Raw genomic sequence first — 16,591 nt, forward strand, 5'->3', positions numbered from 1 at the left:
TTTAAAAGACAGTTCAGACTCAACTCTTCATTCCCCATTCTGAACCATGGCTAGCACAGTAGCTATGATTATACAAAATGAGGAAATACCAAAAAAAGCACAGAATGGGCAGGAAATGCATCAAGGAAGATGTTCAAGTCTGAATTTTGAAGGAGCAAGTGACTCATTTGCCCCTTGTTGTCTTCAACAAAAGAAAAAGCTATATAAAACTAACTTTGCTCTGATTTTTTTTCTTACAAATGTCACTGTACACAAGAAATTGTGTCCCTAGTTATTGCTCCCAGGACACTCATAAAAGAGGAAGAAGGCACAATGAGCCAGGTCAGCAAATAGCTCATAGTTAAAAGGAATGGGGAAGCATGAAAATAGGTGATCATGGAAGAAATTAACAACTGGCAAGGTTTAACAATGCTGTGTAACTAGGTAACTTTGTTGGGGGGGGGGGGGTAAAGGGCATGTAGTAGCAGCAGCATTGTTGATGTGTCGATAGGTGCGGAGGCAGGGTAGGGCCAACAATCAAGCAGGGCCATGGCTGTACACATTCCTGACCTAGTTTGTGAAGGAACAAGAAAAACCCAATACAAAATGCATTTCCCCCCCCCCATGGAAAAACTAAAGCACAGTTGATAGAATACTCATTTTAGACATGATGAAACCCAGTGCCTTATTTTAAAAAAGTTGTGAAAGGAACCCAGGCTTGGGTGGGTGGGACATGCTCTGCTGACTGAACTGTGCAGATGTTAACAGTAACCTAAAAGTGGAGGAATAAGGCATTCAGGCAGAATTTAATTACATGCATCTGGCTCAACCTGTTATGGCTTGTGAACAGATTCCTGTCATCAGCTTGTTGGGAGTTTTCTTCCATTACATACAGCAGGTGCATAAAGCTATGGCCACACTTTTACAGGCAGTAAAGCTACTCACACGGCTAAAAACTGGCTTTGGCCCAACATCAAGTGGTGAAGAGATACAGAGTCCTTCTAGCCACAGGCTGTTATAATTCAAAGCCATCCCCAGATTTTCATAACATTACTGTAACGACTGCTTGGTCTTGCTGTGAGAATTGGGGTTGTCAATCTCCAGAGCCTAAAAAGGGCCATGAGACTTAACTTTCCTCACCCCTAGCAGCAGTCTTGCTGGTGAGCTCAACAATATCATATGACCCAAGTAAGAAAAGACCCTGGCAGACAAAACAGTCTAGACAACTTTAGTGGTTATGTCTTTTAAATGCCATTTCCAATAGTTTTCTTCCAAAAGGGTCCTATGATTTGTAACTAAATACACTCACAATGTTCTGTTAAAGATGTTTCCATAATACCAAACAATCCAGCCGACACACCGTCAGCCTTGCTGCAGCACCGTCCCTCTCAAAAAAGGTCCCCCGGCTTTTCAGAAATCCAAGGTGTGTCCTTCTCTAGGACTGACTTTGGGACCTTGATACTCTCACCAACCTCATTTGGAAAACGGAGAACCATTATTTCTGAAAAACACCTGAAGCCTGAGTGGACTGCAGTCACCAAACATCCCTGTAACACTGGAGCCATGCTGAAGTACACTAAAGAAATAGCATGGTGGGAACTAGCATGAATGCTGCATCTGGTCAGAGAACAGGCAGGACTCTGGTGCTGTCAGTACAGCTAGTTTGATTAAAACTGAATTCTGTTTTCAAATAATAAAAATGTCATTACAGGTTTCTTTGGGAGAGTGGTAGCTCCTTAATCCTGCTACATTGCCACATACAACCATGGCATAACCCCCTTCTCCATATATACTGTCTTAAGATATGGCCAGGGAGGCATTCAAGTGAAGCCTCAATAGTTATGTCGCTGTCCCCATGCCCACCAAAATGCAGCTCTGGCCATCACTCAGCCTGAAGATCTACAACTCTCCCTCCGTCATGGTGCATAACCACAATATTGTCATCAAATAATGACTGCAGAAATGGAGTCAGGCCAGTCTTTCAAGTTGCCTTGACTGAAGTCAGATCTCAGACTGGTTCTATCTTCTGATGGTAGAGGGTTCTTGGGAAGCTTTAGCAATCTTCTCAATATCTCTCTCTGTGGTTCCTTCCTGAGTGTTAGTGACAATTTCTTCTAAGTCAACCTCAGCAACATGAAGATTAGCTTTCCTAAATGGGGAGAGGAAAGAAATTAATTTCAGTTTCTGTACTCTTTCTCTAAGCTTATAATTTGCAGCTCTGTAGACTAGTTCTCATTCTGCTTACTGATAAAACACCAGCATTCTATAAGCCCAAATCTTTAGACTCTGGATAATGTTGTCACTATTTGTAAGTTTTAATACGTCACATAAACAGTGGCATTGACAAGAACCAGGTTTAGCCCTTCGAACACAGTCCTTTCCCAGGCTGGCAGACAAGTAAATGCTCAAATTGAAAATAAAGAAGCATTACTTTCTTTACCGTAACTGTCATTCTTTAAGATGTTCTGCACATGTAGATTCCTCTAGGGCAGTGGTCTCCAACCTTTTTACACCCAAGATCACTTTTTAAGTCTCAGAACAGGCGAAGATCTACTACCCTGCCCCTTCCTTGAAGCCCCGCCTACATTACATGAGGACAGTTTGATGGACATGAGGACATCTAATGTAAATGTACTGCGCAGGTGCACAGTTCAGAGCGGGCTCAAGAGCTACTCTTAGAGCCCCTGAGATCTACCGGTAGATCGCGATCTACTGGTTGGTGACCACGGCTCTAGGGTATCAACTGTGCCCCAGCTTAGGAGTTAGGAACACTTTCTTTCAACTACCAGGGTCATACATGCACCTTGCTTGCTTTCAATCCCCCATCCTCCTCAAAAGCAGATAAAAGGTGTGTGACCTCAACTACCACTAGCTTCCTTCGCTGACTAGAATAGAATCCTTATTCATAAGCTGAAGATGGAGAAAGAGCGCTACGTAATTCCAGTTTTGGAACTTGACTGGAGCGTACTGTCGATGCAACATGGTGTGGTGGAGTGATTTCTAATGCTCAACAGAGGGCTCTTAATATTAATAAATAAGCTGTTCTAATACAACTGGATCCGCGTTTTTCAAGTCTTTGTGATAAACAGTCATCCCTTTGGGTTTGTTACCATAAGCTATAACAAATTTTGAAGTTTTAGGAAAAGAGTTAGCTCTTTCTATGTAATGGAACACCAATGTTCTCAAAGAATGTAATTTAGATTCAGCAGCTGAAGAATGAAGCATTGGGAAAAAATGGTAAGTGAATTAACTGATAGATTGGAAAATCTGGTAGTACTTTTGTAGTACAAAAATCAGTATAATCTCAATTACTCTATCCACATGAAAACTTGTGCATGGAGGATTTAGAATTAGGACTTGCAATCTGCTTATTTTACAACCTGATGTCTTATTACCAGCAGCTCAATCTACTTATATTAACAAAGACTTGACTTGATTACAATCTGTAAGTACCTACATGGCAAACAAATATTTAACAATAGGCTCTTCAATCCAGCAGAGAAAAGTATGACAAGATCCAATAGCTGGAAGTTGAAGTCAGACTATATGCTGTACCTCCCTAACCCGGGTCTCTTCTGGCTTTAAAATCTATGAATTTATTAACTGTATCAAAATTTCAGGTACAGTTCAGAAGTCCAAATGGAATTCTCATACATACATTTCCTTCCATCATCTGCAATTACATAGAGGATAAAATCTGATCTGGAGTCAGCACCTTCAGTGACATATCATGGACTGTTGATCTGTAAATGGACTTAATTCATGCTTCAAGTGGTCCGAAATGTAATCTGACAAATGAGGTTACAAATGTCCATGAAGCTATATAGGTTACTCAATACCAAGGCTACTCAACACGCGGCCTGTTTGCTTTTGGCCTGTGTGGTTTGGGTTTACGGTAGGGTTTGGGTTGATATGTGTTTTAGTAGTTAAATTTCTGGACTGTTGTGAAGCCAAAACAAAAAAGTAGTCAATATAATCTTCTTCTGTTGATATGCATTTTAGTAGTTAAATTCCTGGACTGTCAACTGCTCATTAAAAGTGCTGTCATATGGGTGAAAATTGGGTAAATACTGCATTTTGTTAATATGAGAAGAACTAACTTTAATGGGGCCCGTGTGTTGTGTAGTCTTGCCTTAATTTTTATATTCATGCCCATCAGCGTGAAAGAAGCTAGTTACAAATATATTTGCATGTATATGCAACCACTCTTAAGTTGCAGTCCTTGGCATGTGCTGTGAGTATCATTGTGGCCCCCAGGGCTTCCGAAGTTGAGTGGCCCTGGCCTAGACATTTGAGGAACATTCTTATTGTTGTTTGATGGTAAGGGTAGAAGTAGAGAATCAGATTTATTACCTGAAATCAGTTCAATGAGAGGAATGCTCTTGTTGGTACAGACTGTATGAATGCTCCAATGAGCTCTGTAGACTGGGACAATATCAGAACTGACTTTTGCAAGTTGATCCTCAAATTCAGAGGTAAAAATAAATGTATCCATTTCTTTGCTGCCATTATGACAAGTTCTTACGACTTCCCTCTTACAAGCCAGGTATCTATGGAAGGGTAAATGTGCAACCTTGTTTGCACAGATGGGCTGCTACTACTCATAAGCACTTTGTAAACACCCTAATGGCTGCTGAAATTTTGAAAAAGAACTCTGAATTAGTAATGACTTCATCACTGCATAAAATAATGCCAAAACATAGCAAGCTAAAAGAGGCCACTACTTCACTTAGCCAGCAGAGATTGGCAACCTTTAGCATCTGTGTGAAAGATGATACCCTGGCTGACTTTGAATGGCTAGATTGCTAATCCAATCAGGGGCACCTTCTAGGATACACTTTATTTTCTCCTCTGTTTCTCATCATGCCACATACAGGTGATGTCCATTTAGCCATATTTCCACTCACCAAAAATCATTAATATCCAAATACACAGTGCATCTGCCATGGGCATTCAGATAACTCTTGCATATTAGTCCAAGATCCTTGACCTTTGCATCTGTGACTGACCTGATGACTGAATATAGAAAACTATAGGTTTTTTTGTAATATCTGAATCTCTCTAAAGTGCTTGGAAGGCATTTGGTTGCGAGTATGAAAATGACAACTAACTATTTTAATATCTAAAAAAGAAGACTGAGGATGATTTATTTTTAAATTTCGGGAGTATGTAAGCTCAATGTTCTGAGTATGGATCTCCAGTCTTTTAATGAATTAGATACTCAGACTGAGTACTAAATAAGAGAGTGGCTCTTGAATAGTAAATCTTCAATTGTTGCTTGTACCTCTCTTGATAAACCTGATGCAGGTAACAAAGAGAAATGATGCAACACGATACCTGTAGCAAACAAACAGACTCAGCAGTATGAAATGCAGCTTAAAGAGAGGGGTTAGTCATCAGTTGACCCTTTTCACAAATAGCCTAGAATTTGTCTCTAAACCAGTGTCTTTCAAAGTGGGCCATGGCCCCACTCTGACAAAGGTGCTAGTGCACTGCTCCCATTTGTTTACTTAATAGCTCTGCAGCCACAGAACTTGACCGCTCCCATCGGCTGTGGTTCGCTGTTTGCGGCCAAAGGGAGCTGCAGGAAGAGGCGTGGCCTGGGCTACTGTTTCCTGCAGCTCCTCTTGGCTGCAAATGATGAACCACAGTCAATGGGAGCCACGAGGCTCCGTGGCTGTGGAGCTGTTAAGTCAGCAAACCGGAGCAGCCCAGTAGCAGCTCTCTCAAAGTGAAACTGTGCCCACTTTGAGAAACACTGCTCTAAACTCTTGTATTTAATATATGGCAAACTAGCCTGTATTTGGACAGTATGGCTTGGTAAAATTTGTAATTCTGACCTGTAAGCAGACTTTCTTCCCAAAAATATTGAGTCTTTCTCCTGAGGATTAAACTGTCCTGATTGCTTAAATCCTTTATGGCAGCAGCAATAACCAATATGATTGTGCTGGATGAATATAAACACACAAAACCTTTGGATGGTACCTGATATCTAAAACCAGTGCATTCTGAAGTAGCTGAAATTGAAGCAGAGGTAGCTAAATGTTTTTTCCAAAAAATCCAATATCCTTTCAGGGACAGGGAAATAGGGCTCAGTACTGGGAAGCTGGTTTACAGTTAGAGTCACAGAAGGGATTACCAATGGCTCCAACAGATTTTTCTGGAGTTCCTTTTTGTCTTCTTAACTGCTCCTGAATTAGGTGCCCTCTCTCTGGTGACAGGAGCACTGGAGGGATGAGTTATGAAAGAAGCTGCCTCCGTATCAAGTCTGAAACCCAAGTCTGACACTGTTCTCCTGGATCTTTCTTTTTAAATAAATAAATAAATAAATGAATGAATGAATGAATGAAACAAACACACACACACACAAAAGCTTAAATCTGCATTGCCTCGCCTGTGTGTGTTCCGACTATATTGTTCTGATTCACTACCTAAGGTGGCTGGAAAAAGTTGAGTGGTGGTTGGAGCCACTCTGCCCTTTAGAATATGGGAAGGAAGCAGCAGCAAAAGCATACATAACTCCTGCTGGACTCTGCTAGTGACAATGTTCCAAACTCTTGTGGTGAGGCACAACAGACATCCTAATTGGGATCCACATGTGCAGTATTTTTGAAGAAGAAAGTACAATTTAGGAAATAGAGTGAGACCATTTTCCAGCTTCTTGCCCAAGGGAATGGTGAAGGCACCTCTACTTCAAGCATTTAGAAAGGATCAGGACAAATCAGTAAAAGATGTATTATCGGGAACAATCCTATACAAATTACTGGAGGCAATATAAGATCCAATTGGGTTGGGGTTTTTTTTTTTTTTCCAATTTAATACATACACATTGTTCAGTTTTCAAGAGTTTTAGGAAAGACCCTCCTTCCCAAAGGCTTCTGGCATCCCTTCTCCTTCTCTCTCTAATACAGACAGAGAAGAAACAGTAGGGAAATGTAAAGATACTTGAGAAGAACTTTGGCTCTGTGACTCCTCTCCCCACCACAATCCCAGTCTTTAAGAAATCAATTTACTACATGAAAATGTTGGAACCTATGAATGTTGGACAATGATAATGATTCACTAATTTAGACAGCACAATATTGTTTCTTACCACTCTGCTAACTTCTGTTCATGCAGCAATCTTCTCTCACGTGTTCTTTTCTCCTGTATGGTCTCACCAGAGAGCTTCTGCATTGCCATCAAAAGCCCTCCCGTAGGGATGCTAAAAGGTGGAGGAGGAAATTACAAGAAGCCACCAGAAGACACTAATAGAGATAGCTTACTGGCAGTAACAAAGGAATGTGTGGGGGCCAACCACAGGCTCAGTGATACATAACCTCCCTCAAGAGCCAGACCCTACTGTTCACTAACTCATGACAACCACTGCATGAAGCTCAAATCCCCATAGAGCTATTCAGGAAACACAACACCCCTGCTACCACCCTTTGCTGTGCTTTGCAAACAGTCAATAAGCCTCTTATCAGAAGAGATAGGTCAGTATTATAAATATTTTATAACTGGGAATTTTATAAAATTTTATATTTTATAGGCACAGAGAGGCTAAGTGGTTTGCCCCAGGACATACAGGCAAGCAGTGGAGAAGGTGGGAAGGAAATCCAGGCATCTTTGCTCCTAGTCCTGCTCTCATCAGCATACAACACAGCTCCTCAAGAGAATGCTTCACCCTCTTTAATGTTTGCTAATTATTCTGAGAACCCTAAATAGCCTATTAGTAAATACATTAAACATGAAGAGAGGGGCAGGAGGAGAGAGGATCATATAATTATTATTACTTTTCTGTTTTTATAGTGATCAGCATCTTTTCTAGCCATTTAAGGAACAAGCACTGATCAGCTCAAAGGAAAGAGGGGAATCCCCCATGTATCCAGCTATCACTGGAAGAACAATGAAGTATAGAGCAAGAAAAAACTGGATGCAGGCTTGTGGAGACAGAAATCATCATGCTCCATAGGAGGGATGCAGAAAACCCATCTGGGTGCTGAGGGATAGGCAGTCTGTGGTAGTCCCTCTTAGGATTCAAGGCTTGCCTTGGGAAGCCATTATCCAACACACACCAACTACAGAATGTAATTCTGACCCTGGTTACTGGTTTGCTATGGGTGCAGCTTACCCGAATATTGCTCCGAAGACACTGCCAGCTACCATCTTGCTTAGGCCCAAGTGTATTCTGAAAACGCCTCCTGTAAAGGCTAAAGCACACAAGCCATGGACATGAGGTGGGGCCCCAAGGAGTCCTAGCAGATTGAGGGAGCTGCTCTGCCACTTCCAGCTCCTACCCCCAGAACACCAAAAGCCAGTGAGAGAGAGAAGAAACCAAATGCTGAGCCAGCAGTGCTGAAGCAGTCTTTGGTGAGCCTGCATATGTGGCAGTCTGTATCACACTTCCAGGGAAAAGTCACAGCATGGAATCATGTAACTTAGAAAGGCAGTTTCACTCCCAGAAGTCACGTTTTGCCCCACAGCCCTGCTGCCATATTTACAAATCAGACTGAAAGGTAAGATGGGAATGGCAACCTAAAATAGGCCTTTTTTTAAAATCTGTTCCTTCTCTGACATCAACCACAGCACAAAATTTCCTGCTGTTCCAAAAGATTACCAAAGAACTGAAAGAACTAAATGTTTGGGGAGGATTACCAGCCCACCCACTACTGAAATTAAGTTCTCTCTGGTGAAGTACAGGAGCTGTTGAACAGCAACAAGTAATACTACCTAACCTTTTAAAACAAGAAGTGAGGGGAAATATATCCAACTGGAATCCCAATACATGCCTGTATAAAGATAACATACAGTAGGATACCCTGTTCTGCATTTAGAGAAAACTTAAAAATTATCTTTCCCATGAAAACAACTGTAAGAAGCAGCATTAGATTGCTGATGGATCTGATGCTCATTTTTCATAGTATGAGAATGGGACATTATACACTATTCCACTACATGGACATGCCCAAGCTTCTTTCACTCAAGATAGGCAACAAACTTCAAATATTAACTAAGCCTTGAAACTTCCTGGTAGGGTAGAAAAACTTTATCATCCCTGTATTGCCAACGGGAAAAAGGCACACTGTGGTTACATAATTAACAAATGTCATAAAGTGAGCCCAGGAGCTTCACTGACTCAAACCAGAGTGTGTCCATACTCAAACAGAACCGATTACAAATTTGAGAGAGTTTGTCTGTGTCTGTCTGTTCAAGAACTCCTGAACAACTAAGAGCTAGGATCGTGAAATTCGGTATGCAGCTTCCCTTTGGGGGTTGGGGGGAGCTGAAGCTCCCCCATCCCCAATTCATATAAGAACATTGCTGGCTGTTCCCCTTTATCAGGGAGTGAGGGGAAGTGTGCAGTTTGCTGCATTCCTCACTGTGGTTGGAGAGCACAGAGGGCAGATGAACCTGAACCTGCCCCAGCTGGGGGAAATGTACCCTCTCCTGGCTGTGCCTACTGGAGCTGCAGCAGCCATGGGGAGGCACTTGTCACCTGGTTCTAAGCTGCTGTGGTGAGAGAGAGCAGTCTGCATCCTGAACCACTCATCCCCATCCCCATCCCCGAGCAATTGTTTAAATGAAGCATGTACATTTTCATCTTATTTTCCAAAAAACAAAAATAATTGAGTTAAGGATCTGAGCAACTCTGGGTAAATCTTCTAGTGTAAAAATAAAGTAGTCTCACCGCCTGCCGCTGCAAAGTGACTACAGGTGGTTTTATTGCGATACACGGACAGACCAGTGCTCACAGTGCTGCAAGAACAGGGCATAAAGCAAGAGTCAAAAGACAGACATGAACAAAGAGCACACACAACAATACAGCCCTCTGCAATCCCAACCAGATAAGATTCCATTAAAGAATGGGGAGCTAGCAAGTCGGCCCACACCATACTTCCTGCAGCTGATCTGTTTGGGACACACAAACAGCAGCAAATAAGAACATTATTGTGGTCAATATATCACATGCCACAATGCAGAAGGATATGGAGGAGCAGTAGAACTCCAAGGGTTTTATATAATTTTTTAAAACCAACATTTACAAGCATAAGCTTAAAAACCACTCGGGCTGTGTCTACATTGGTGCAATCTTACGCCAAAGTGGCTGCTTATGTGCAAAAACATGCTTCCTGTCTACACTGGCAGTGAGTTCTTGCACAAGAACACTGACATTCTAAATGTGTCAAATCAGTGCTTCTTGCGCAAGAACTATGATGCTCCCGCTCAGGAATAAGCCCTCTTGTGCAACTGTTCTTGCGCAAGAGGCCAGTGTAGACAGGCAACATCAATTTCTTGCGCAAGAGAGCATTTACACTGGCACGGATCCTCTTGCGCAAAGGCACGTAGCAGTGTAGACGGTCTCTTGTGCAAATACTTTAACGCAAGAACTCTTGCGTTAAAGAGTATTTGCGCAAGATCAGCCAATGTAGACATAGCCACAAAGTCTGTAATCAGGTTATGTCCAAAAATAAAGCTGCCAATCATGATAGCGCACCTTGAACACTCTGTGGGAGCCACAAGTGCAGCTGGTCAACTCCTAAAGAGCACCCCAGATCTCTAATTATTGGTTGAGGGTAAAACCATTAATGGTGCGGTACTGGTTTTGGACAGATTTTTGGTAATTGCTGGTCAAGATCAGGGATGTTAAATTTAGATTAATTAACTAATCAAATTGAGCCCTGTCAGGCTCTTGCTACAATTCAAAAATGAGAGCCCCGCAGGAAGCACAGGGCTTCCTTTTGAAATGTACAAGAGCTCCAGTGGGGATCTTGTACATTTCAAAAGGAAGCCCCACAGGGAGCATAGGACCAATGGGGGATTCCTCCGGCCAGCGCTCTCTGCAGCGCCTGAGCCTTTGAAATGTACAAAAGCCCCAGCAGGTTTGGACATTTCAAAGACTCAGGTGCAGCAGGGAGCGCTGGGCCAGCAGGGGACTCTTGTATATTTGTACTCTTCCCGCTGAGGTTCTTGTACATTTCAAAAGCAGAATTGCAGCAGAAGCGGCGAAAGTGGAGACAGCTTCAGTCCCTGCTCATGCCGTTTCCACTGTGCCTCTACCTCCCCTGCCTCCCAAGGAGACAATGCTGGAGGGAACTGGCTTTTAAGACAGAGACAGCAAGGAGGGGGATGACTAGTTGAATCACGAGTCAACTGTCCAATAATCTTCTGCATCTAGTCTCTTACATACCTACTCAAGATTAAGATTAGTGGGAAAGAGGAATGCGATAGAATTTCTGTACTTAGACTTTCAGAATGCATTTGGTAATCTCAAAAACTTCTTTCCAAAATGGCTATAAAATGGTTTCCATGTGGACACTGTTATGTAGACTGAAAATTGGCTATAAAATAAAAGAGAAGGGGGTAATGAAAATAGAACAATGTCTCAAGCTGTGGGGAAGCTGTCTGGAGACAGCTGTGGGGAAGCCATAAGGATGTGTATTAGGTCTAATATAGTTTAACATCACTGAAGTTCCCAGAAAAGGAAGTAAACAGTAAATCAATTACATTGAAAAATGGTACTAAAGAGTTAGAAACTGGAGACACCAGTGAGGTGGCTCTTTCAATCTTTCCTGTTGAAACTGCTACATTTTGGATAAGTTAATTAAAGATTCACTTGACTAGACTGAAGAATGACTCTATAAGCCAGTGCTCAGATCACTCATCTGGGTTTGGGGAAAATCAAGTTCAAGTTCTTGCTAGGGACCTAAAATCCCCTTTAATTGGTTAGCTGGTTAAACAGAGTTTGATGATTGTGAAGAAACATTCAGTATTTAAAAAACTTACTTGAATATTGCCACAAAAGCAGCAATTCTCCAGCTCCAGCGCCAGCCATAACGGATGAATCCCCTGATTGCTGCTTGCTGTGCAGATTGCTTTGGGGAGAATGAGAGATGGTTACAGGACTAAAAATTTACTGTAATTTCACTGCATACAGATTTGTGGTTCTTCAGATGATCATACTTGAGACAATGGCTCTTCCCTAAAAACTACCCATCTTGACATTATTTTTAAAAAGTATGTAGTTGATATATTAGTCCCATCTTCAGGGGACACAGACCTCCTTTATCTCAGCCATTCAACAAGACAACTGAGAATTCATTTAAATGCTTAATTCCATTTGATATTCCCAATCTTAGTGATGAAACAGTCATCCATTTAGAAAAATAATGGCTTATTACAGCGGCAGTGCAGAAACCCACTAGGACAGAAACTTAAAACTAATTTCTATTTGATTTTAACTGTGGATTAATAGTCATTAAATACCTCCTAAACTATAACCATTTGGCTTAAACATTAAGAAGTTTAACATCAAGCACTATAGTTTACCCCTAAATTTAAGCTTTGTATATAAACAAGGTATTACAACATGTAATATTAATAGAAATCTCATGAAATTTTAGAGCATTCCAATTAAGACTGCTTAAACCCAATACCCTCTTCTCCAGTTCTTGCAACCCAAATATGGTAGCACTGACACAAATGTATGACAGCCTGAAACAAACTAGAACAGAGAAAGAAACTGGCAGCTCTCGTTTTTTTTTTTTTTTTTGTGGAAGCTGAGCAAATCACCAAGCCAAATAAATACTATAATTGCTTAAAAGTATGTTTAAAATAATTTCTTTTTTTAATATCCAAGTACTCGAACATAGGTGAGATTTAAAAAAAAAATTGAGCCCTTTTAAAGGAATGATCTAGTGAAATATAAAATATTTTTTGTAGCTGCATGTAATAATGGAATACAATCTCAATTTTTCAAGTGTTAAATAAAACTGTTGACAATCAAAGAGGAAGCTATCAGTCTTACAGCCTCATGATGGAGAGTGACAGAGAACCTAATTGCCATCAGAACACAATGGAAATTAAAAGCTCAATATTTTTTGAAGGCAAATTCTATTATTAAAAAAAGGCTAATTTAACATCTTAACTATAACTCTTAAGTACATAAGCATGCAGCATGTGAGCATAACTCACTACTTCATTAAGGTACATAATTACCACAGACGGTTACAAATGATATACTTACGAATATAAATCAAAGAGTCTGGTATTTTTCAAATGCAATCACAGTAACTGTGCATGAAAATGCACACAAACTTGACTATATTAAAAATATCTAGCTTAGAAAGTCTGACTGGCTCATGGGAACTGCATTCTCTGTTGTACACTAGACCTTCTACTGACAAGTACTGTACAATGCTTTAATTTTGCAACAGAAGCACCCAGTGATGCAGCAGACTAATTTGCTAAATTTGCAACCACAAGCAATGCCAATCTAAACATTCATATTCTAAGTAAGGATATTTTTCTTTCAGATTTTAGCATTTTGGTCTAGCACAAAAGCTCAACCTGTTTCCTGAAAAAGTTGGCCTGATTAGCAGCCAACATCTATATAGCCTGGAAGGCCATTTTAAAGTCTCATGTTGCCTCTTCACTTGCTCAGCAGTTCTCTTTTGTTTCCCCCGTCCCCACTAGGAGGATGTATTCTTTTTTACAAATTACCATAGGACACACCTATTTCTGTAAATCTGAGAGTGCATGTGAAAGAGACACTAACTAATCTTATGCAGAGTAAAAACCTGGTACACATTATTCTCTGGAGAATAGCTAATCTCCAGAGAGAAGACATGTGGACTTGGCTTATTCAAAGAGTTTTTGCAGGGATTCAGTTGGGACTTAGTAGTTGTGGGATGCTTCCAGACCCCCGAGAGGGGATCAGATCTAACTCTTGCTTAAAGCAAGTCTCAGCTGGTACCACTTTAAAATTCACTAATCTTAGGCATGAGTTCTGCACTTTAACACTCTATTGATCCAACCACTGAATTAGATATGAGGGATCCAGTTCATTATACACTCTCTGATGCAAAAAACCAGGATGTACAAGAAAGGAGCAGTTCTGCATGATTTTGGTCCATACCACAGCATCCAGACGGTTGTAATAAACCTCCGCATGGCTCCGCTCAATATATTGTCTCTTTGCATGAAGAAAAGCTGGCAAACCTCCATACATCCAGCCAATGACAGCACCTGAAAACGTAGCTTTGATAATGTTGAGAGTTTCTTCCGGGTACTGCTGTAGTTCACTAGTACAAAGAAAAAATGTTACTTGGAGGTTAAATGGAGATTTTGCATTTGGGAGTACTGCTAACCTAACAAGAGTCATTTCTGCTAAGACATATCACAAATGGGATAACTTTTTTTTAAAATTCTATTTGAGCAAGACTAGACAGCTAAAGTGAATTGGAGACAGAGTCTCACCTTTCATTCACAGGTGGTGATGTAGCCAAAATCAGTAGTGCATAAAAAGCGACCGCATTTAATGGGTGTTTGGAGGTCTCAGAAAATGCTTTGGTGGGTTTCAGGGCACATCTTCACTAGCCATGACAGAGATCGATGTTCTAGCGCTTGATTTAGCGGGTCTAGTATCAAACCCTGAGGGCAGCTCTGGCCAGTGTCTGTACTTCTCGCAGTTGCGAGGAGGAAGGGAAGCTAATAGGAACATTTGCTCCTGTCGGCCTCCGACAGTGGGGATGATGCCAAGATCGGCTTAAGGTAAGCCAACTCCAGCTATGTGTTCTACATAGTTGGATACATAGCTGGAGTTGAGTACCTTAAGCCTACCTCACAGGTCTAGTGTAGACCTAGCCTCAGTATATTTAAAAAAAAAAAAAACTATACCACAAATATCACTTAAAGAAAGTCTCAGAAGAAAGGCAAAGGACTGAATTGAACCTTGGAGTCTGTGCTTTCTCACTCTTAGGAGTGACTCCTCATTGGCAGGGCTTAGATATTTTGTTAGAACTGAGTGGAATTAATTTATTTTTGTCATTTTTCATATGGGGGAGCAAACACTGGAATTTAAAAAAAATTTACTCCCCAGTATTCTTGCATGCTCAACCAAAAAACAAAAAAAGAAACTTGGGTTAAACGTAAGAAAACCCCAACCCAAATCTTTGAATTGAGACCAAACCTGGAAAGATTTATCCAAAAAGAAAATGTTACTTTATGTGAATCTGAAAACAGGGCATCACCTTCACAACCATTTTGCAGCCTTTTCTCTGATGGTCACTTGTATGAATAATACATTAATTCATTACATTCTGAATAATCTTTTGAGTTAGCTGAATGAAATGTGTTATAAAGTACAATCATATTATAGCCACAAATGAAGACCTCAGTTAATTAAACTGTTCCATACAGGCAGATCCCTGCATCTGCACACAGCTCCATTGAAATCAACAAGACCTGGGACAGAAAACTCCTATATTTTTAGTAAAATCTAATGGCTTTTAAACCCATCTAATGATTTTCCAGTGATTGTGGTTGGCCTGGCACCGGAGAGGAACACCATCAGTACTACAAGTTGCCAGTGCTGTTTCCCTGCCTGATGGGAACAAGGCTATTTTTCCTTAAAATGATGTATACTAGATGTGAATTCCTGTTTGTGGAGGTCAGCCTGGAGGCACATCCATCTGGCTATGAAGGATTCACCAATGGGTTTACACCAGGCAAAGTTCTGAAGAGGTATACAGGAGGAGTACAGGCATGAGGAGGCCAGTTAACCACAGCAGCCTGTATGTGAGACAGGCAAAGGGATAGACGTGTGTATGTCAGCAGGGTAAATAGACAATCACAACATGTAGGTGGAGAGCAGGGGAGAGCTAAGGACGAATAGAGTGGAGGGGGCAGGTAGGAATAGCAGGGAGGGGTGGAAACCAAGGCTGTGTGTGAGAGCGGATGGATGGATGGATGGGGGCTGGCGGGGAAAGGACGCAAGCTCGGAGTGCCAGTCACTGCAGGGTAGGTCTGGGGGAAGGGCGGCAGGCAGACACTCACTGCAAGTGATAGAAACGTAGCCGCGTTACTCTGGTGCAGCTGAAACAGAAACCAGGGCGGTGCAGCACTTCAAAGACTCACAAGATGGTGTATTAGGGGATGAGCTTGTGAGACTTCCTCAGTCTGGCCCACGGCAGCTCATCCCCTAATAAACCATCTTGTGAGTCTTTGAAGTGCTGCACCGCCCTGGTTTCTGTTTCACTCACCGCAAGGTCACGGTGCGGGGGAGGGTGCGGGGGCGGGACTGGCCGGGTCACGCAGCGCGGCGGGGGGGGGAGGATACGGCGGGGGGGGGGGGGCGTTACTCACTCGCGCTGCCACAGCTCCCGCAGCCGCTCCCAGCCCGAGTCCGGGGGCTCCGCGCTGCCGAGGAAGCGAGGCACCGAGCCCCGCTCCGGGCCGTTCCCGGGCACGTCCATGCGCGGCGGCGGCGGCCCTGACCCCTGCCTCCCTCCCCAGTGCAAGGAGCCGGCAAGAGCGCCCCCTGCCGCCCGGGAGGGGCAGCGCCGGCAGAAGGCAGCGAGCTGCTCTCGCGAGCGCGGCTGCCCGATCTATCACCGCCCCCCCGCGTGACACTGATTGGTCCCGCCCGGAAGGCGGGGCTGCCAGGTGAGCGATACTGGCCGGGTATTGTCGGTTTTCCTCAGGCGGAAAGCGGCCCGGGACGTTGTTCCCCTGTCGCGTGGGGAGTGGAGGGGAGAGAGTGGAGTTAAAGGCACAGTGACCCCTTTTTTTTTTTTTTTTTTTTTTTGCTTCACAACTTCAGGCCCCCATTTTATTTATTTATTTGCTCAAC

The 16,591-nt window shown here is 42.3% G+C and overlaps 1 protein-coding gene across 1 annotated transcript; it reads right to left on the reverse strand.

Annotated features, from left to right (window-relative positions):
• Positions 1-766: 766 nt before the first annotated feature.
• TIMMDC1 (translocase of inner mitochondrial membrane domain containing 1) lies at positions 767-16,353 on the reverse strand. The gene is given in 8 exon segments (XM_075909343.1): positions 767-2,040; positions 2,042-2,128; positions 7,073-7,183; positions 8,093-8,171; positions 9,650-9,717; positions 11,746-11,834; positions 13,877-14,042; positions 16,105-16,353. Coding segments are annotated over 8 exon segments (828 nt in total). The 5' UTR covers positions 16,215-16,353; the 3' UTR covers positions 767-1,922.
• Between the last annotated feature and the right edge of the window lie 238 nt (positions 16,354-16,591).

The sequence above is a fragment of the Pelodiscus sinensis genome, chromosome 1, assembly GCF_049634645.1.
Source record: "Pelodiscus sinensis isolate JC-2024 chromosome 1, ASM4963464v1, whole genome shotgun sequence".
Lineage (NCBI taxonomy): Eukaryota > Metazoa > Chordata > Testudines > Trionychidae > Pelodiscus > Pelodiscus sinensis.